This window comes from Lacerta agilis, chromosome 5, assembly GCF_009819535.1.
Source record: "Lacerta agilis isolate rLacAgi1 chromosome 5, rLacAgi1.pri, whole genome shotgun sequence".
Classification (NCBI taxonomy): domain Eukaryota; kingdom Metazoa; phylum Chordata; class Lepidosauria; order Squamata; family Lacertidae; genus Lacerta; species Lacerta agilis.
Window position 1 is genome coordinate 41379318 of NC_046316.1, and position 22802 is coordinate 41402119.

At 45.2% G+C, this 22802-nt stretch overlaps 1 protein-coding gene across 1 annotated transcript; it reads left to right on the forward strand.

Annotated features, from left to right (window-relative positions):
* Positions 1–7142: 7142 nt before the first annotated feature.
* Positions 7143–21331, forward strand: OAT (ornithine aminotransferase). The gene is given in 10 exon segments (XM_033149461.1): positions 7143–7356; positions 13575–13799; positions 14346–14441; positions 15802–15929; positions 16126–16248; positions 17379–17507; positions 18791–18851; positions 18854–18903; positions 19305–19449; positions 20672–21331. Coding segments are annotated over 10 exon segments (1173 nt in total). The 5' UTR covers positions 7143–7301; the 3' UTR covers positions 20833–21331.
* Positions 21332–22802: the final 1471 nt, after the last annotated feature.

The window sequence follows — 22802 nt, forward strand, 5'->3', positions numbered from 1 at the left end:
TCGAAGCTACTAACATGAGTTTGGCCAAACTGCGGGAGGCAGTGAAGGATAGGCGTGCCTGGTGTGCTCTGGTCCATGGGGTCACGAAGAGTCGGACACGACTGAACGACTGAGCAACAACAACAACCCATCATCCATTACGGGAAGGGGAACGGGCAATGGTGGTGGTTGATTGGGTTTTGAGTTTCTCTTAGCTGAGCATGCCAAGCTGAAACCACCCTGAGCATTACTGAGAGATGGTAGGAAAATTATTTACAATTGCTACAGTTGGAACAGATGAAGAAATAGAACTCATTTGTCCTAATGGAGTGATTTGACCCTGCTAAAAAGGAAGAAAGCAGCTAGATCAGGACAGGGGAAACTTGCTCCTTCCAGATGTTGCTGGACCACAACTCCCATCATCCCTAATCTGGCTGGGGCTGATGGGAGTTGGGTTCAACAACAGCTGCAGAGCCAATGCTTCCAGAGCCCTGAGCAGGGCCGAGAGGTTAACTTCCCTAACACTGCAATTTGTATCTGTTTACCTGAGAATACACCCAATTGAACTCAATCAAAAGGTATGTCTAAGATTGTGCGGTTCATCTGGCTCAGTGTAAAGTCTCATAATATTCTCACAGGAAGGTGAACTGAGGATTTCTCACACATCACAAAGGTTCTTAGACATACTTTTGTCAGGCTGGAGGTGGAGTCATTTATTTATCAGCAGAGCTCACGTGTGTTACCTCAGGGCCATGGAGCACTGCCAGGTTGGCAGAAGCCAAGAAACCAGGTGCCAAGAAGCCAAGTAAGGTCAAGGCTGGAAGAAAAGGCACAGAGATGAAAAAAGGTAAAGAGAGGAAACAGCGAAATGGAAATAGATAATAAAAAATATGGAGGATGGAAGAGATCCACCTTGGGATTGTATGATGAATTGTAGGTTAAAATACATAGGAATATATAATGAATTATATGAGGAGAGGGAAATGTTGGCAAGAAGAGGAGGATTTATAAGCGAAAATTTATATACTATTTTTACTGGCACTTGCTTTGTAAGTATCACCATGGCTTGCCCTTCCAGCTTCACCTCACTGCTAAGTGGAATAGTGTTTTCTTATATCTGTTCTGGTTTCTAACATGACCAATTGCAAAATAAAATAGTAAGATAGTAAAATAGATCAAGTACTTTGTGTGTATTAGATTTGTGTGTGTGTGGTATTTCTGTAAGAGGAAACATATTAGGATGACAACTTTTATTAATGTGTATTGTTGATATTTATTCACTAGTAGATGTTGATAATCTTTCTATATAGAGAGGAAAACGGTGTTCCAATAATGCCTGGAAAAAGTTAGTGATGATCTGCAAAGGGTCAAGCTGTGCTTTACCCAAGTTTATGCATTTGTTTGTACATATTACTTGTCTGGAGAAATGCATTGCAAAATTCAGAAAAGTGTGAATTTCTAAGGATGGCTCTCTTTCAATTTGCATATTGTTTTGAAAACTGCAAATTTCGTAGGTTTGCCTTTAAATGTTTTCTGATTCATAATGGAGGGTTTCCCCATCTCTGCCCCCACCCCTGCTGTCACTACACTCATCCAGGACGTTTGCATATGCTGCTCCTCTTGATAGCCTAGGCCCATAGCTAGAGAAGAACAAAATTAACCAATTGAACGATGACAAAGCAGGGTGGTGTGGAAGGAAACACTGCTCAAAACACTTCACTCCCTTTCCAGGTCAGTGATACTCTTTCCAGGTCAGTGGCAAGCTGGTTAAGTACAGAAGATCCCTCATTAACTGGACCAAAGATCTCTCTCATCCTGCTCACTGCTTGCCAGTGTTCAGCCATGTGAATCTTGGAAGCACAGAAGAAAGTTGGCACAAGAGCAGTAGCCCTAATTTATTATCACTGGTGGTTCCTCTTCATTGGTACTCGTAGAGTACAAGGGAGACCAATAGTTGGTAGAGACGGAGCCAACTAAATTCTAGTTTTGTCCCCATTCACCTATTCACACCCCTGCTTATCTGTCCCCAGCAGCTGGTATTCAGATCTATATCATCTTTAGCCTTGGATTTAGCTACCCATTCTCTATGGATGTATTTCTGGATCAGCTTTTTTTATTTAAAAAAAAATAGATGAGATTGGAGTTGAAGTGAAGAAACAGGAACATGTGGCAAAACCCTGTCATTGTTCCTATTAGACAAAAGCAGCCTCAGAGAAACAGGAAATGGGAAGGTTGTTCAACGCTTTCTCCGTTCACTGATTTTGCACTTCAACTCCTTCTTTTCTACGGTTTCTTTCAAATTTGTGGAACTTTTTCCTTCTTCTTTTAAACGCAGGTGCCTAAGAAAATCTGGATCTAAAAATAACTACCTACCATTGGAGGAATAAATCTAATCAACTGAACATACAGGGCCTTATTTATCTAAAATACGTCTAAGTAAAGACATAGGAAAAAAATTAATATCCTTAGCATGTGATGGACTCTCCTTCCTTGGAGGTTTTTAAGCAGAGTTTGGATGGCCATCTATCATCACGGATGCTTTAGGTAGGCTTGATCATTAATCTGTATCGGACAGGCAAGAAGGAAAGAGGTCGGAATCCTACGCGCAAACTCTGATTGGTGGAGAGCGGCGCTAGGAATGCACCGAAGAGGATCAATGAGCGGCAGAGGTGGGGACAAGCAGGCAGCTAATAGCGAGCGAGCTCTGCCGTGGGGAGGCGCCTTCGCCGCGCCGTGATTGGGTGCGGCGTGCAGGGGAGGCCAATGGGGCGCCCCGGCGCCGGTGCGTCTTGCCAGGGGGCTTGTGACGTGGCCGGTCTTTTGAGCTGTGACAGGCGGCCGAGGAAGCCGCGCTTGCCCTTTCTCGTCGGAGCGGAGGAGAGTCGCCTCGGGAAGGTAGCGCGGAGGAGGGAGGCCGGGTGGGTGTGGGGTGGGAGGGGTCGGCCGGCCTGCTTGTTCCCTCGGGGGGGGGGACCCCCCTTCCGCGGCTTCTGCACCCCGTCATGCCCGGGAGGATGGGAAACAGGCGGCGGCCGTCGGGCTGGAGCGAGGCCCTTGCCATGCAGCGCTTTCCCTCCTTTGGGCGTCCTTTTCCTCTCTTACCCTTTTATTGCTTTGTCGTCGTCCCCCCCCCCCCCAAGCCCTCCCAACGTAATTTGGTCCCTCAGGCCCTGCTGGAGACCCGTGGGCTGCTCTGGAGCATGTAACGGGACGCTGTGTGTCTGAGCATGCACAGAGTGTATGTATGTTGTTTCCCCGACCGTCTTCAACTGGCGTGCGCAAACGCTGGCTTTTTTCTGCGCTTAAGCCCCAGCTGGTCTTTGTTTAGAAATGTATGCACAGCATCCTTCAGCCTGCGGTGGGTACCTGAAGCCTTATCACATCCTCTGCTTTTTCAAATTGTGCTTGTGTGTGTGTGTGTTTGTGTGTGTGTGCGTAATTGGTTTGTTTTTGTTTTATGATGTATTCTGTGTTCCAAGTTTAATAAGTCGCCATCATTCATCTCTTGTCCTTAAGAGAGCCTTGGTGGCCCTCTTCACTTCTTCCATTTTTGCAGAGCCGTAAAACGCTCAGCTAAAGGATGTCCCTGGCTTTTTCCGCTTTCCTTGAGAGTAAAAAAAGTGGGTTGCAGAGGAAACATATGCACACTCACCTGGGCTCATAGCTGTCAACTTTCCCCCTTTCTTGTGAGGAATCCTATTCAGAAAAAGGGAATTTCCCTTAAAAAAGGGGGAAAGTTGACAGCTATGCTGGGCATTATTCCCATGGGGCTTGCTTCTGAGTATATGAGTGCACTGTTGGTGGTATTCTGGCACAGTACAACAGAAACTTGAGATGGAATAGGCCATAGCTTTTAAGAGCAAACGGGTCTAGAAGAGGCATATGAAGATCCTTGTAGGTTCAGGCCAAAGGCCAATCTGATGCAACATGCTTCTCTCACAAGGGCCAACTAGATGCCTATGGGATGTTGTCAAGCAGGGCATGAGCACAATAGCACCCTTCCCACTTGTGCTGTCCAGCAACTGGTTGAGTATAATGAGGCATAATGCATCCAGCACCAGAAGTAGTACACAGCTATTATTGTTAGCCTTATCCTCCATGATTTGGTTTAAACTGCTTTTAAAGAGACCCATCTTTTCCAGTGCCACAATATTCCTTTTGAGGTGTGGCGATCTGAACTGTGCAGAGTTCCTGTTTGGTTTTTCCCACCATTACTACCCATATAATAAACCCAATATGGGGAACATTGGGCCTTCCAGATGTTGCTAGACTACCAACCGCCACCAACTGCAGCCAGCACAGTCAATGCTTAGGGATAATTGGAGTTGTAGTCCAGCAACATCTGGAGGACTGCAGGTTCTCTATCTCATAAACACATTTTTTTTGTCATACTAATGTTTTGTCAAACAGGCTTTTGTGGGTTTTTTAAACCAACACGAAGCATGCAAAACCTGTTTCAAAAGGCAAAAGTGGGATGAGTATATATGCCTCAAGCAAGTGTCTCTTGTTTACTGATGCTAGCTCTCTGAAGAAATATCGTATATTCTAGGCTGACTATTTTCAGCTCCACTGGGCAGGTGTCCTTTCCTTGCTAAGATGCTCCCCCCCCCACCCCGCCCCTGGATTTTGGACACCTGAAAACCTTGCTTTCTTGCACTTTACTCATGTGCATCACTATCCTTGCTTCCACTATTTGGAAGTAGTGATGTGTCTGTAAATATTTGGCAGTGAGATGAATTTGGTAACTAGGCTGTAAAGCTAAAAGGATTAAATAGGAAAAGGGATCTGAGAAAGTACCAGTTTGGGTAGATTTACTTCTCATTCAAAATGCCTTTATAACCAGCAGATTCAGAACATTCTTCCAAAAACATTACAAGTAAAAATATACACATACAGATTACTGCCTCATCTCTTGTGTGCTGTTGCCTTATGAGAAGGATTTCAAAGGCAACTCATCACACTTTCCAAGGTTAGGAAGTGACAGTAAGTATCACAGCAGTTACAGTTAGATTCATAGTATTTTAATAAATCATAAATTTGACTCTTTCTAAAACCAGCATTTATTTCTTGTATATGCTTATTAAGCAAGCTAGCTTTTTTTTCCTGTGAGGGGTGGGTAGCGGGCCAGGCCTGTAGAGTCCTATCATTGAGAAGTTCATCCTGATGCAAGCTTTCAGTGATGCAATTTTAAATCTGGGTCCTATCCAAATCTTATGTAGTGCAATACTTGCTGTTTTTTTTTTTTGGGGGGGTGTGAAATTTCTAAATGTCACATTGGAACTTCATTAACATGTTTTGTCAATATTAACAGAGGTAGCTATTGACTTTTCCTGTACAACATGGCTATCTGTCATGGATGCTTTAGCTGAGAATCCCGCATTGCAAGGGGTTGGACATAGATGACCCTTGGATCCCTTCCAACTCTATGATTCTATGAATTAGCAAAGTCATCTTTGTATGCTGAAATGGCAGGATACTAACAGTGCAGTTCTATGTATGTTTGCTTGGGAAACATGTCTTTCAGTGTTCAATGGGCCTTATTCCCTTGCAAGTACATTAAAGAATCAAGCTTTTGTAGGCTGCACTCCTAGAAATGTGTTTTACTTTTCCACTCCACTGTGAGGGATGCTGCTTAAACAGCTTATAACAAGTGAGTATATGCTTCTGGTAAAGTCACTTATTTTAGGATGGGGGAAGAGCTAAGATTTTTTTTTTTTAGCTTTTCTTTTCCTTGGCAATATATTCTGTTTCATGTTTAATATGACAAACAGTTATTAATCAGCACACACACAATTGCATAGGCTTACCTGCCTTTTGAATGAACCATCTAGTGATGGTTGAGCAGAGGACTATATGTGTATGGTTTGCTTAGTTCTTCAAATGCTTGCATAAACCATTTTTGAAAAACCACAACAACAATCCCCTTGGTCTTATGATACTGAAAGGTAAAAGTCGGTCTTATTTATATTGAAGATTAGTCTGTCTGCTGTCAGTGTTGCAATGCTCTATGTGACAAGGGTTGTATGTAACTCGGATTTAATTGTTCTTTAAAAGCTCCACAGGGGAACATTTGCAGTAGAGTTCAGCAGCCTGGAAAAATATTTCTAATCCCTGCATCAGGACTTTAAGAATCAAAGCAACTAGGCACTTGGGATTATTATTTTTTGTTACGTTTTCATGGCTTTTTATCTGCTGCTAAGTGACCAACAGTGAAAAACATGTGATAATTGAAAATGCTGTAGAAAATCCTCTAGCATCTTCTTACATGTTGGTTTTCAAGATGCAGGGCCTATGCGATAGTTGTTTCATGGCTCAGAGCTTGGAACATAGTGATGAGAACTGGCATACTTGGTCTTTGAGCTGTAGGTCAGATATGGGGAAACTTCAGGTACTAGGAGCTTGAGGCCTCTTTCCAGCTCTCACGACTATCCATACCTCCCAGGCCTTCTCTGCACCCTCTTTGAGTGTTGCTTGGCTGGAATATGTTCTTGAACTGCAATAATGTAGGTTGGTGTGTGTGTATCGATATAAGCCTCCAACTCTTGTGTGGTCGACACCTGTTGCGTCCTCCCACTTTGCCTTGGCCCTGCCACACCACTGGCATGTGGCCTCAGAATGTTGGCCTAGAAGGAATGGACTGAGAAAGGCTCCCGGCCCTTGCTATAAGCTGAGCACAAATCTGGATGTTGACTGTGAGAGATATCCAAAGGTAACTTAAGCATACCAAAGCTTTAACTGACAGGCTTGGTGTGACACAACTTTCCATGACTCATCCTGGCGTGAACTCACAACTAAACGGGGAAGTATGTGTACCTTAGCAAGAATATGTTTCGTTGTGTGTTGCATATAAGATAGACTCTTGGGTTGGAAACTTGGGTTTGGGTCTACTGTGTTGTCCCATGTTTTCTAGCTTAGCTGTGGCAAAGTCTGTGTCTACCTCATGAAGATCATATCAGCTGTTCTGTGGAGAATTTTTAATAGTGCACTAGGATCTAGGTTTCTGTGTTGAAATGCTTTGTCTATGTAAGAAATCCTACTCAAATCCTGCATGTAATCACAACTATTTGTATAGGTTTCATTTGCAGTTGTGGTGTTGAAGCAGACCCCCCTTGAATTTCATGATTCTGACCCAATTCCCTATGTGCCATTTTCCAGATCTTCAGCGTACTCTAACATGTTTTCTAACTGGCCCATCGGCAGTGCGTTCGGTCGTTCTCTGTCGAGGCGTTCATGCTTCAGTGAGTTCAGCTACGTCAGTTGCAACTAAGAACACGTCCAAGGCCCGCCATCATCCGACTACATATTTGAGCGTGAGGCCAAGTATGGTGCACATAACTACCACCCGCACCTTCCCTGTTGCTCTTGAAAAAGGAAAGGGTATGTACTTTTAATCTTTCCAATACGTTCCTAGGCAAGGGATGGAAGCTTATAGCTATCTTAACTCAGCCATTCACTTTAATGCTTTCAGTGGCAAGGAACATTTGTATCATCACTGCAACAATGATGCTTCTTTGGGAACAGAAATGTGGGATACAGTGGTGCCTCGCAAGACGAAATTAATTCGTTCCGCAAGACTCTCGTCTTGCGGAAATTTCGTCTTGCGAGGCACCTTTTCCCATAGGAACGCATTAAAATTTAATTAATGCGTTCCTATGGGAAAAAAAGTCCGGGGGCCCCTCCCGACCGGCACCGGAGCCAAGCCAAGCCGCGTTTTAAGACTGCAGTGAGCGAACAGCAGCGCTGCTGTTCGCTCGCTTCAGTCTTAAAACACGGCGCCGCGGCTCCGGGAGGGAGGGAGGGGCCGTGGCATCATGCCCGACATCGGGCATGATGCCACGGCCCCCTCCCGACCGGCACCGGAGCTCCGCGGTGCTGTGTTTCAAGACTGCAGCGATCGCTGCAGTCTTAAAACGCAGCTCCGCGGCTCCGGGAGGGAGGGAGGGGGCCATGGGATGATGCCCGACATCGGGCATGATGCCACGGCCCCCTCCCGACCGGCACCGGAGCTCCGCGCCGCCGAGTTTTAAGACTGCAACGATCGTTGCAGTCTTAAAACGCAGCGGCGGGGCTCCGGGAAGGAGGGAGAGGGCCGTGGGATGATGCCCGACATTGGGCACGATCCCACGGCCCCCTCCCGACCGGCACCGGAGCTCCGCGGTGCTGCGTTTTAAGACTGCAGCGATCGCTGCAGTCTTAAAACGCAGCTCCGCGGCTCCGGGAGGGAGGGAGGGGGCCGTGGCATCATGCCCGACATCGGGCATGATGCCACGGCCCCCTCCCAACCGGCACCGGAGCTCCGCGGTGCTGTGTTTTAAGACTGCAGCGATCGCTGCAGTCTTAAAACGCAGCTCCGCGGCTCCGGGAGGGAGGGAGAGGGCCATGGGATGATGCCCGACATCGGGCACGATCCCACGGCCCCCTCCCGACCGGCACCGGAGCTCCGCGCCGCCGAGTTTTAAGACTGCAGCGATCGCTGCAGTCTTAAAACGCAGCTCCGCGGCTCCGGGAGGGAGGGAGGGGGCCGTGGCATCATGCCCGACATCGGGCATGATGCCACGGCCCCCTCCCGACCGGCACCGGAGCTCCGCGCCGCCGAGTTTTAAGACTGCAACGATCGTTGCAGTCTTAAAACGCAGCGGCGGGGCTCCGGGAAGGAGGGAGAGGGCCGTGGGATGATGCCCGACATTGGGCACGATCCCACGGCCCCCTCCCGACCGGCACCGGAGCTCCGCGGTGCTGCGTTTTAAGACTGCAGCGATCGCTGCAGTCTTAAAACGCAGCGGGGCTCCGGGAGGGAGGGAGGGGCCGTGGCATCATGCCCGATGTCGGGCATGATGCCACGGCCCCCTCCCAACCGGCACCGGAGCTCCGCGGTGCTGTGTTTTAAGACTGCAGCGATCGCTGCAGTCTTAAAACGCAGCTCCGCGGCTCCGGGAGGGAGGGAGGGGGCCGTGGCATCATGCCCGACATCGGGCATGATGCCACGGCCCCCTCCCGACCGGCACCGGAGCTCCGCGCCGCCGAGTTTTAAGACTGCAACGATCGTTGCAGTCTTAAAACGCAGCGGGGGGCTCCGGGAAGGAGGGAGAGGGCCGTGGGATGATGCCCGACATTGGGCACGATCCCACGGCCCCCTCCCGACCGGCACCGGAGCTCCGCGGTGCTGCGTTTTAAGACTGCAGCGATCGCTGCAGTCTTAAAACGCAGCGGCGGGGCTCCGGGGGAGGGAGGGGGCCGTGGCATCATGCCCGACATCGGGCATGATGCCACGGCCCCCTCCCAACCGGCACCGGAGCTCCGCGGTGCTGTGTTTTAAGACTGCAGCGATCGCTGCAGTCTTAAAACGCAGCTCCGCGGCTCCGGAGGGAGGGAGGGGGCCGTGGCATCATGCCCGACATCGGGCATGATGCCACGGCCCCCTCCCGACCGGCACCGGAGCTCCGCGCCGCCGAGTTTTAAGACTGCAACGATCGTTGCAGTCTTAAAACGCAGCGGCGGGGCTCCGGGAAGGAGGGAGAGGGCCGTGGGATGATGCCCGACATTGGGCACGATCCCACGGCCCCCTCCCGACCGGCACCGGAGCTCCGCGTGCTGCGTTTTAAGACTGCAGCGATCGCTGCAGTCTTAAAACGCAGCGGCGGGGCTCCGGGAGGGAGGGAGGGGGCCGTGGCATCATGCCCGACATCGGGCATGATGCCACGGCCCCCTCCCAACCGGCACCGGAGCTCCGCGGTGCTGTGTTTTAAGACTGCAGCGATCGCTGCAGTCTTAAAACGCAGCTCCGCGGCTCCGGGAGGGAGGGAGGGGGCCGTGGCATCATGCCCGACATCGGGCATGATGCCACGGCCCCCTCCCGACCGGCACCGGAGCTCCGCGCCGCCGAGTTTTAAGACTGCAACGATCGTTGCAGTCTTAAAACGCAGCGGCGGGGCTCCGGGAAGGAGGGAGAGGGCCGTGGGATGATGCCCGACATTGGGCACGATCCCACGGCCCCCTCCCGACCGGCACCGGAGCTCCGCGCCGCCGAGTTTTAAGACTGCAACGATTGTTGCAGTCTTAAAACGCAGCGGCGGGGCTCCGGGAGGGAGGGAGGGGGCCGTGGGATCATGCCCGACATCGGGCACGATCCCACGGCCCCCTCCCGACCGGCAGCGGAGCTTACCTTTTCGCTGCGGTCGGGAGGGATGTTGTCCGCGTCTGCCCTTTTGGATCGACTGCGCATGCACAGTCGATCCAAAATGGCGGACGCGGACATCACCCCTCCCGACCAGAGCGAAAAGGTAAGCCAGCTTACAGTGGTACCTCGCCAGACGAATTCGTCTTGCGAAAAACAGGCATAGACGAATTCGTCTTGCGAGTCAACTAAAAACTCGCAAAACCCTTTCGTTTTGCGAGTTTTTCGTCTAGCGAGGCATTCGTCTTGGGGGTACCACTGTACTCTGGCTGCTGTACATGTGCAATCTCAGCTGTTTTCCTGACCGTGTTAACTCAGAAGTTAACACTTCCTGGTGAAGATGTCTTATGGGATCATGGGTCTGCCTCTCCTGAACAGTTTCAAGAAGATTCCAAGGAGAGGGAGGAAGTTGTCATTTGGCAGGGTGTGGGGAGGCATATAATGGTTCTTAATGTAGGAAGGGACGCGGGTGGTGCTGTAGTCTAAACCATAGAGCCTAGGGCTTGCCGATCAGAAGGTTGGCAGTTCGAATCCCCGCGACGGGGTGAGCTTCTGTTGTTCAGTCCCAGCTCCTGCCCACCTAGCAGTTCAAAAGCACGTCAGGTGCAAGTAGATAAATAGGTACTGCTCCGGCGGGAAGGTAAACAGCATTTCTGTGTGCTGCTCTGGTTCACCAGAAGCGGCTTAGTCATTCTGGCCACATGATGCGGAAGCTGTCTGTGGACAAATGCCGGCTCCCTCGGCCAGTAAAGTGAGATGAGCACGCAACCCCAGAGTCGTCTGCAACTGGACCTAACGGTCAGGGTACCTTTACCTTTAATGTAGGGGCAGTCATGTGTATAGTCTAGTTCCACAGCTCTTCTTTGGTGGTTTGGTGATTAAGTTAAGAGTAACTTCCTTTTAGCCAGTATTGTGTAATATGCAGATGTGAGAACTATCCTAGTTGTCTGAACAGGACAGAAGCATGTTGAATTCTAGAGATAGGCAGCAGCAGGCATAACCTGTTCCCATGGTTTGCCAGTCTTTCATTCCCTGATGATGCATAGGGTAAGTATTTTGCAAAGAGTTGTGAGAGGCAGCCTGCAGCTGTCACTGGCTGAATTAATCTGTGCCTGCTCCTCTATTTCTGGCTCACTGAGCGCTGCTTGGCATTTGAGATCAACTCAGGAGAGGTGGTATAATTGCCTTTAAATTAGGGGCAGGGAATCATGTCTGACTCTTGGCCATGCTGTCTAGGGATGCTGGGAGTTGGTGTCCAGTAATGTCTGGAGAACGGCAGGTTCCCTGACCTGCTTTAAATCCTTGAGAGTTCTGAGCATAAAATGCTACATTTCTCTCATATATATATATATATATATATATCAGTTATCATCACTTATCATATATTCTTTGACTTCCCCACACATCCCTCCATGTTTTTAGCTGTTGCTCATATATCTAGCACTACTTGGAAATTTATCTGGTTATATTTCTTTAAGTATTCACCACATTTCCACTTAGTTGTATAAAAAAACAGCAGATCATACTGCATTCAGTGTGGTGTATATTTTTATAAAAACTTACTGCTATTTTATATTGCCTTTATTTCCCGCAGTTCTTTGGTTTATGTTGCCTTCAGTTCTGGGCGCAATGGTTAGCGTTTGAAATTTTAAAACCTGCCTTAATGTAAACCATGGATCTGGTGGCCAAAGTCTCCCTCTCCATCTAATGACGTCAGGTGATTAATAGTGGGTAGTGGTGGCCCAACCCATCTGTCAAATGTGGTCTGCTGGGATAGAGGGAGATGGTGACTTCAAAGCATCATACAAGGCTTGCAGAGAGCCCTGTGCAGTGCTTGGAAGCCTCTGAAAAGTAGGCTTGAACTCAGTGGATGGGAGGTGAGTTCGAACCTGCTTTCTGCAGGGATCAGCCGTGCCTACTGGTTCTCCACAGGAAACTCACTTGTGCACCTAAATCTGCCACTGATGGGGCAGGTGTGAGGCAGCTGAGTATGGCTTGGGGTGAAACGGCCTAGCAGGCCAAATGGGGAGCCATGGAGCACCACATCTGGCCCATGGACTGCAGCTTCCACACCCCAATCTAAATAAGTCTAACGTCTAGCTTTGGTAGCCCTCTCTCAGCATTTTTTATTATTGGCGTCTCCCCAGTGTGTATATCACTAGACTATCCTGACCTTAGGGCACCAACTGTTTAGCATACTTACCACCTGATCTACAAGGTTGCCGAACTTTTATTACTTCAGACAAGCTTCAACAAATCAAAGGAATGTCTATTTAGCCTAATTAGAAGCACAAATGGTCTCAAAGTCTGTTTCCTTGCTACTATGTAACCTCATAATGCAAGATTAAAGCTTGTAGTAAAACAAGCGCCTGGAAACTGTTTTCAGGTCAACTCTTTTACTGGTTTGCATTTGCAAATTAGCAGCTTCTTAGGTTAGTATTATCTTCCTGAACATGTGTTTGGTAGCTAGGTAAGTGTAGCAAAGTACAAAGTAGTGTGTAAAGATATACCTCATGCTTCCATGAGGACAAGCAGGCAGTTTTATTGTCTTGGCATCTGGCAGCACTTGCAGCAGATGGGTGCAAGCATGGAGTCTCGCTCTCACCTAGGAAGTTTGAAAATAAAACAGCCTTTCCATAGCTTTATACTGTTGGCCTACAAAGAGATTTTGTGCTCAAATTCATATTACCTGATCTACCTTAGAAGGTGCATGTTGAACAGTGTGGGTGAAAAGTCAGTGTGACCCAAATGATGGTCATTTTGGAAGCTAGCTATTTATTCCTGTTTTTATGAAGCTGTGCCTGGTAAACACATTTGATATCTATGTGAAATGGCTACAAGTCTTTCATAGCTAAAGTCAGCATGAGCAGATTGCCCTAGGCTGTGCCAAAAATGTAACCTCTGGCTTGTGCTAGCAGGACTACCTTGGGGAAAATGCAGCACCAGACAGCCCATTTTCAAGGGAAGAAAATGAAGTTTATCCCCACCCCTGCATTGCACAGATAATACTTTTGTATTTTCAGATGTCAATATTTTCTCAGTACTACTACAGTGCTTGAGACAATATAGCTTAGCCAGTTATCTTACAGTCACAGAAAATGCATGGGTAACTGTGCCAAAAAGTTGAGAAATGTGAATTCTGTACTTTGTGTCATTCCTGCTCAGTTTTGCTAATGCAGCCATTCCGTTTATGTAGTAAATCTATACTTTTTTATTTAGCCAAATATTATACAATGTTTTTTAGCAGTTGAATGACTTAATCTGTTGCATCATTTGCCCTATGCCTCAATTCTAAAAACAATAAATGATCAACATTATTTTTTGTTTTATATGTCACCAGAGGTTTGTGTGTGTTATATATCAATTGTTAATATTCTCCTAATACTGTATCTCTGCTTGTCTAATTCCCCCCCCGCCCCAGGTGTTTATGTGTGGGATGTAGAAGGCAGAAAATACTTCGATTTCTTAAGTGCTTACAGTGCTGTCAATCAAGGCCATTGTCACCCAAAGATTGTAGCTGCTCTGAAAGCCCAGTGTGACAAACTTACCCTTACCTCAAGAGCATTTTACAATGATGTACTTGGCGAATACGAAGAGTATATCACAAAAATGTTCAAATACAACAAAGTGCTTCCAATGAACACAGGTAATGCTTTCTGTTCTATCCTCCAAAAAAGCATGTGAACAGACAGCTTTTGTCACTTAAGTGGGAAGCTAGAGAGAACAGTTGTGGATCCCTGAAATTTGGGCTTGCTTCCTGTGTGATTGGAAATCTGTTGCACACAAAGTGCTGTGTCTCCAACCTTTTTCAGCCCAAGGATGTATTCAGAATTTTGAGCAAGTACAGTGGGGGGGAGGGGGAAGGCTGCTGTGGGCCATGCTCTTGCTGCTGCTATATAGGGGTCGTTTAGCTTAAGTCAGTGTTTCTTTCTCTCTTACTTTGCAATGACACTGCCAAAGAATAAGCGTGGTTCCAAGGCATGTGCAGAGTTCCAGCAGAACTCAGCTTCTTGATAACATCACACTGCTTTTAGCTGTCCCTTCCCACACTGCCAGGGCCCTAGGCTCTTACCTTTCCTATTCTGCATGGCATACTTCCCTAATAGTCCACCATGTGGCTTCTGATAGTAATGAGTTCTCCTTCTCTTCCTACCCCTCTCCTGGTTCCACCTTTTGTGCTCTCTTACTTTAGGTGTGGAGGCTGGAGAAACAGCGTGTAAACTGGCTCGCAAGTGGGCATATACAGTGAAAGGAATTCCCAAATACAAGGCAAAGATACTATTCGCAGGTATGTCAGAGTTTTAAATATCACAAGAACTTGTTGCAGGTGGACATGACAAAGGCAGTGGAGACTTTGGATTATGAAATCATGCACATTTTAAAAACAACAACATGCTGTAGGAATACCTTTGTATTAAAAATGGAGTTTCTGTGTGTTTTACTTAAACCTGTTACAAAGTAGTAGGGAATCTTTTGCAGCCTCAGGACTGCATTCCTTCCCAAGCCGCATGCCTGCGATGGGTGGGGCCAGAGGCAAAAAGTTAACAAAGCAAGGGATGTGACTTACCTGTGTACAATAAGCTACATTTCAGTGGCAGATGCACTTGATGAGAGAGAGGAAAAGGGCTATTGATGGTCGTAGTCAGGGAAGAGAAAATGTGTTGCAGGGAGAATCCCAAGAGTTGGGTGGAAAGACCAGAGAAGCCACTTTTGGTTCCTTGACCTGAAGTTCCCACCCCTGTTAAATGGTTTGTTGCTTGTAATGAATTCATCATTATATAATAATGTGCAAAGTTGTGCCCTCATCAACTTCCGATTTATCAAATCCTATATTGTCTCTGGTACCATAAAGAACCGAAACCTACGTGAGAAGAGATTAATCTTTCTTTTCATGGGTGAAAGCAGGGTGGGAATATGGTGCTGGCCAATTAGGGCTACAGTCATAAACAACACTTATTAGGGAACAAATCCTGTTCAGTTTGGAGAGACTTGCTCTTGAGGCAGTGTGCTTAGGCTTGTGAAATGTATTGGTCAACTGAAATCTCCTGCTGTCGGTGTTCTGGGCTCTGTTAAGACAGCATGTTGCAACCATTCATCCTGGACAAGCATGTTGGATAAAATACTCTGTTTTGTTATAACTTTGGTAAGTTGCAACTCTTTGGCACTTGCATACATGGCAAACATACAAGGTGAACATGATTAAACTATCTGTATTTTGCTATGCATTTTCAACAGAATCAATTCCCATAACATTAAATGCTGTTTAAAATCCAGAGTTGGGCAAGGAGGTTTTAATACCTGTGCCATGTTGGGTGGGATGATGGTAGTTGTAGTTCAGCAACATCTAGGTTACCCATCCTTGATCTAAACACAACTGTGATACATCTCTACCTTTTAGAAAGATGTGGTGTCTTTCGACAACTTCAGATTGTTGAGTTGGCTAGGCTGCATAACATAACTGGACATTATATCTGAAGAAGTGTGCATGCACATGAAAGCTCATACCAAGAACAAACTTAGTTGGTCTTTAAGGTGCTGCTGGAAGGAATTTTATTTTTTTATTTTTTGTTTTGACTGTGGCAGAGCAACACAGCTACTACCGTAACATTATATGTTTGTTCATTCTTTCCCCCCGCTTCTCCTCCCAGCCGGCAACTTCTGGGGAAGAACGATGTCTGCTATCTCAAGTTCTACAGATCCTTCCAGTTATGATGGGTTTGGACCATTTATGCCAGGGTTTGAAATAATTCCATACAATGACTTGCCAGCTCTTGAGGTGTGTTGCAATTTTCCATTCTGTGAAGACTTATTCAGAAGTTAGGAGAAGGAATGTTATAAATCTTATGTTTCCTTATGTTGAAAAATAATTAAAAAATTATAAAAATAAAAAAATAATAATAAATCTTGTTCTGCACCTCTCCATAATGGCATTCAGTAACGATCTTTCTTCATTGCAATATACTTGTCCTTAGCGTGCACTTCAAGATCCAAATGTAGCAGCTTTCATGGTGGAACCAATTCAAGGGGAAGCTGGTGTCGTTGTTCCTGATAAAGGTTACCTCACAGGTGTGCGAGAGCTTTGCACAAAGAATAATGTAAGTAAGTCACTGTGCTAAGAAGAGAACATTTAAGCGGTGGAAAGTGGCCAAGTCTTTTAACTAATACAATGGGCCTTGTTTAGACCAAAGATAACAATCGTATAATGCTGTTAAATATTTAAAAAAACTTTTTTTTTTTTTTACATTGCCGGTTAACACAATCCAATATTCACTTGCTCGAATCTTTCAAAGGTCCAGTAGTAAGCGGTATAGCTTTTCTTTCTATATATATAAAGAAATCGGTGTTTTTCTCACCAATGATGTCGGTTTTGACCTGGTAAAACACTTTCCCCCCAAAGTGAGCTGTTGCTCAACTCTACTATCTTATCAGTTCTGTGCCTATCTTAAGTAGACGACAAGATTATTGTAATATACTTTGTGTACCTTTTAAATGGACTTTATCCCACTCCTGGGCAACTCATAAATTGTCTTTGCTTTTGAGTCTGATAGGGTTGTTTCCATAGAACATTTTGGTTTATCTTGGGGTACAGCAGTGGCAAATTTCACCTTGTGGAATGATTATAATGACCTTCCTGCTTCTAAATATATACATCATTTGGACTTTACCACATAATAGATCAGGCAGAGTAAATGTAGATTAGGAATGGGGTCAAGAAAGCCATATTGCAAGATCTTCATTTGGAGTGTGGCTTTGGAGAATCTTCTCTTTTAAAGGAGAACAAAACAAACTAAATGCTCATTGAATGACAATTCATCAAGTCTCTCTCTATGCAAGTCTAAAGGGGCTCTCGGGATTGAAGCTATTTTCTTTTATGCTTTCCAGTGCATGATGAGACTCTGATAATGCTATGCAAGAGATATTCAGGCCTCTCATATGAAAAGTTCTAAAGGGGCTGTTAAGTGAAATGCTGTTAAGCATTCTTGGCTTGTCAAATCGTACTACCATAAAGAATCTTGTGGACACAAATGTAGCCTAGAATTTTTAAAGTTATGCGATCTAGATGTGGTGTGATATAGCACGATGCTGAGCAGAGGTTAAACATTGGAGCTAGTTGTTAATTATACCAGTTTCTGTAGTTTGGACAAGAGTGCTAGGGATGTTTGGGGTGAACTCTCCTTGTCAGGAAATTACCTCTTGAATATGTACTCCTTTTAAAATAAAACAGGTTCTCTTTATCGCTGATGAAATTCAGACTGGGTTGGCAAGGACTGGGAAAATGTTGGCTGTCGATCATGAAAATGTTAGACCAGATATGATCCTGCTCGGAAAGGCCCTGTCTGGAGGTCTTTATCCCGTAAGTAATATTGAATGAGAAACAGCTGATTCTGAACTGCTTTTTGGAGATTTCAACAGGTTTAAGATACAAAACTGGCTTAATGAAAGGGTCATTGATGAAGTGGAGTCAGTTAGGACTATCTTCCAGGATTCATGTTCTTACAATATGACAGTGGTCAGCAAATGGGGACATGGGAAGCTTCCTTATATTGAGTTAGAACATTGATCAATTTAGCTCAGTACTGACTACATTGAATGGCATTGACAATCCGTGGTTTCAGAAGGGGTCCTAGTCCTTTCTGGAGATGACAGGGACTGAATCTGTCTGTGTAATGCAGATTGCATGCTGACCAATTCAATTGTGCTCCCATAGCTCTGAATTTCCAAGGTCAGACCTGTAACAACCTAGAAGTACTGAGCTGAGGTACTGTACTCTAATACTTTAAATTGCTCCATTGTTAATACATTTAGCTGGGCAAGAACAACAGTAAACAATCATATTCAGGAAGGGAAATTTCTCCATCACATTGCTCCAGGTTTCTAAGTCTGGGGGAACTAGGCACAAAGCAAGCATTTTGAAGTGTGATACGGTATTATGAAACTAGCTGTACACTTGGGTAAGTTTAACAGCTCTCTTGTTTTTGAAAAAAGTATTGCTTAGTTTGGAATCTTAAGTATATATTTGGAAAAAAGGTGTGTTCAGATCGGTGGCTATCACATCCAGTAAATGTCTTTAGGATCAGGCCATTTAAGTTCTTTAGACCTCTACATGACTGTCTGGTGAAAACAGCTTTGAAATGGATAATTTTTTTTTCCTGCTGAGTAGCCTGAGTACTACATCCAGCATTTTGCAACTCTCTTTGAGCTGAGTCAGAAGTTTTAAAATGGTAAATAAATGCTGAACACAGTAAACAGGCAATTGTACCTACCTGCGGTTCAGTCTGCAAAGCATTTACTGAGGAATGCATCCTTCATAAAGCAATGGGAAATAAATAGGAATATTGCCTTAGACCCTGTGTAGCAGCAGTAACCATATGGGGGAGGCAGCAAAGTGATTACTTAGTTAGTTAAAAACATTTTTGCCCCACTCTAGCTGTAAACACTCCCTGCGCTGCTTTACATATAAATAAAAACAAACCAACACAGTCCCAACTTTCAGAATTACAGTCTTAAATACATAATGATGCCAAAAGATTACAGACATGTAATTTAGGGGGACCTCTGCGGTGCTGTGAAGCAGGACAAAGGGAAAATGTTCTTAAGTTTTTGGTAAATGTCTCAGTGCAGAATTTCTGTTCTTAGGTTTCAGCGGTACTATGTGATGATGAAATCATGCTCTCCATTAAACCTGGAGAACATGGTTCTAGTATGGAGGGAACCCATTGGCTTGCCGGGTGGCCATAGCAGCACTCGAGGTACGTAAATATCATTTAAGGTCTACGAATGCTATGCACGACTATGCTAACACTGTGCAGTATTTTGAATAACTTGAAAACTGCAGGTCCACAGTCATTTCCCTCAACTTGTCTAATAATAAAAGTAGCCAAGTATCTGTGTATCTGCTTTGTGTCGTATGTTTGTTCACGTCTTCATAATTGAAGACTTACTTTTTTACATCTGTACCATGTTATGACTTGTGATTTTATGGTTAACTGTGTTAGGGTTAGTAATTATAATTATAAGTAATTACAATTATAAATTATGATTATGGTTAGTAGTGGCTTGCGACGAGAGCCAAACTGAACCTTATGTTTACGTTTTTATGATTCTTCCTCCAGCATTCAGTTTTCTTACCTTTGTTTTCAAACTGCTTTAGGTAATTGAAGAAGAAAAGTTAGTTAAGAATTCAGAAATCATGGGCAACTTATTGAGGAATGAGCTTATGAAAACTCCGTCAGATATTGTGGCTTGTGTCAGAGGAAAAGGATTATTAAATGCTATTGTTATTCGTGAAACGAAAGGTAAGGCTGTTTTTACACTTTGTTAACAAGACTTCAACATGATTCAAGGCCATTTTCACTTTTGCAAGAGAATTGTGCGAGTTCCAGTTTGGAGGCAATAGCATAATATTGTATCCATTCAGAATCAATTAGGTGGTGGTAATGTTTGAGCAGTGGGGACCCAGGTGGCACTGTGGGTTAAACCACAGAGTCTAGGGTTTGCTGATCAGAAGGTCGGCGGTTCGAATCCCTGTCACGGGGTGAGCTCCTGTTGATCGGTCCCAGCTCCTGCCCACCTAGCAGTTCGAAAGCACGTCAAAGTGCAAGTAGATAAATAGGTACTGCTCCGGCAGGAAGGTAAACGGCGTTTCTGTGCGCTGCTCTGGTTCACCAGAAGCGGCTTTGTCATGCTGGCCACATGACCCAGAAGCTGTCTGCGGACAAACACTGGCTCCCTCGGCCTATAGAGCGAGATGAGCGCCGCAACCCCAGAGTCGGACACGACTGGACCTCATGGTCAGGGGTCCCTTTACCCTTTGCCTAATGTTTGAGTAAAGGTATATATCTTGGGGGTATATATCCTGTTCTTCTTTTTCACTTTTTTGAATAAAAAAGGCACTATTTGAAAATACACACAAAAGGAGAATAGGGAACTTTGACCAAAATATCTGAAACTGAGGATGCTCTGGGAATAGCGTTTAGACAAACAATGTCAGTTTCAATTGTAACAGAAAGTTCTGAAAGTCTGATGTCCTCCTGCCTGGGGTAAATAGGTAGTAGCCCAGACTGCTTGGCATGCTTTTTCCTGGAAAAAATTCATAAGTTCAATCAAGTTTATGTACTGTCTAAAAAGTGGGAGCACACCTGGTCTCTTGTGGCCAGAGCTGAAATATTTGTCCAAGCTGCCATTTCTAAACAGACTTTGAACAAATTTCTTTCCTGTTTGGAAATGAAACCACAACCCATCTCCTTCGTGTAGTGTGGTTTAGAGTGTTGGACTAGGACCTTGGAGATCGGGTTTAAATCCCCACTTGGTCATAAAGCAAACAGGGTGACCATTGGCCAGTTGCCATCTATCAGCCTAACCTGCCTCACAGAATTGTTGCGGGGAAGAAACGGGAAAGGGAGGAAACACCTGTGCCACTTGAGCTCCTTGGAGGAAAGGTGGGGATGCAAATGTAATGCATACTTCAGTTGATTGTAAAGCAAATATTTAATTCTGTATTTTGGATTTCTTTTAAAGACTACGATGCCTGGAAAGTGTGTCTGCGACTCCGTGACAATGGACTGCTGGCAAAACCAACACATGGTGATATCATCCGATTGGCTCCCCCGCTGGTGATCAAGGAGGATGAGATTAGAGAATGCATTGAAATTATCCACAAAACCATTTTATCTTTCTAAAGGCACAGTGTTCAATGTCTGCCTTCAACTTTGATTCCATAACGCTACTACAAAAGCATTATTCTTGAACCCTGCCCCCTTTCAAGTTCAATATTTTTCATCCAAATATTCCCATTGGTTTGAAAACCAAAAGCCTTCTAAAATCAAGTAGTTTTAATTTTTTTAAAAAATAATGGACCTGGGGGGGGGGGGAAGCAAATGCCTAAAATTGTTTTTGCTTTATTGTGACTTTGGCTATGTCTCCTTTTACATGTCAGCAAAAATATAAATTATATGAAACTGTTGTAGCAAATGCTAACATCTTAAGAAGCTATTTAAAAAATCCCAAACATTTCAAACTTTTTCTTTTACCATTTGCTCCTGTATGGAGGACTGAAATCTTGCTGTTGGTGCTAATGATTGTATCCCGACAGGAAATCCTAGCTTCAGAGGATCAAGAACAGTAGAATCTCTCACCTTTTTGAAATCTGTATTGGTTCATAAAGGTAGCTCAAATGGATATCTTACTGGTCAGTGTTTTGTTGCTATAACAAGCATATTCATTGCATTTTAAGACTAATGGCGAATTGGCATTGGATGCTGAATCTAGTACTTGTCACCTGCAGATAAAAACAATTTGAATGTAAAGGTAAAAATTGTTCTAATATTGATACTGTTGTTGTTGTTTAATTGGGATAAAGTTGTTTTGTTAATAATAGCTAGTGTAGTGTAGCATGTCTCTGTTGAAAGAGATGCAATTTCATCATCAAAATGGAAACTAAGTGAGACATTACTGCTTAAGTCCCGCCCCCATACTTTTAAGATTTTTAAAAGCATTGCTTTTATAGTGTATGTGCGTGAAGACTTCTCCATTAACCTTTTTCTGGGCTAGTCATTTCCTGCAGCGAAGAACAATATATGTTCATCTGTTACAATTAAGCTACTGGTAATTACAGTGATCATTCCCAACTTGTCCATTCCAGACATTTTTCTCTAACAAGCTACTATTGATCAAAATAGAGAAGGTGTAGTTTTGAAACTGCACTGCCCCTGCTGTGTGCAATAGTGTGATGTTCACTGCCAGGTTTAGCTTCCTCTTGGATAAGAAAGTACTGGAGTCTCGTGTTGCCCTTGTGATGCTTTGCATCTGCAACTGTAGAGGCAGAGAAATGTGGAAGTATGCAAGTACTCCTGCACAAGGTGTCAGATTCCCAGAGAGGCTTTCTTCAGATTCCCAGAGAGGCTTTATGCAACAGAAGGCAGGAAGCTACCATGTTTCCTGTGGCTTGTTGTGAAATATATTTGTTGCATGACTGGTTACACAACCAGCTACTGCTAGCATATCTGTTGTGCAATATGAAATCCCTTCCAACAGTTATTCTCGCCCTTGACTAGTGGAATATCCCTCTAGCCAGTGGTTGAATTTTGGTCACCATCTCTCTAGTTCAGTCCTTATTTAAGCTGCAAGACTGGTGTTTCTCATGCACAGCTGCCAACCACTTGTCTCTGTCCCTGCTGTTCCTGCAGGGGAGCTGCCCATGCCGGGGTTGTTTACATGTGGCCACTTTGTGAAGCCCTTGTGGGAGCGTGTACTCTGGTCCCACACAGGGTCAGGACTCTTACCACCCTTTCTGCAGCTTGAGCTTCAGAAGTGAGGAGTTTTATACAGTCATACCTCTGGTTACGATAGCTGCGAGTTGCGTGCGGCACGGGTTACGAACGTGCCGAAGCCGGAAGTACTGGAATGGGTTACTTCCGGGTTCGGTGCGTTGCGCATGCGCAGATTTGGCGCTTCATGTTGCGTTCTGCTCATGTTGCGAACGGCTCCAGAACGGATCCCGTTCACAACCAGAGGTACCACTGTATTGCCCTATGCCTCTTTTTCAACCTAACTGTTCCATGGCTCTAAGTGCTTTCAGGCATGAATCCTTGGCCACCCACTGCTGTACTTTAAACGCCTCATGGCAGGAAGTCCTCTCTTCCTCTGTTTT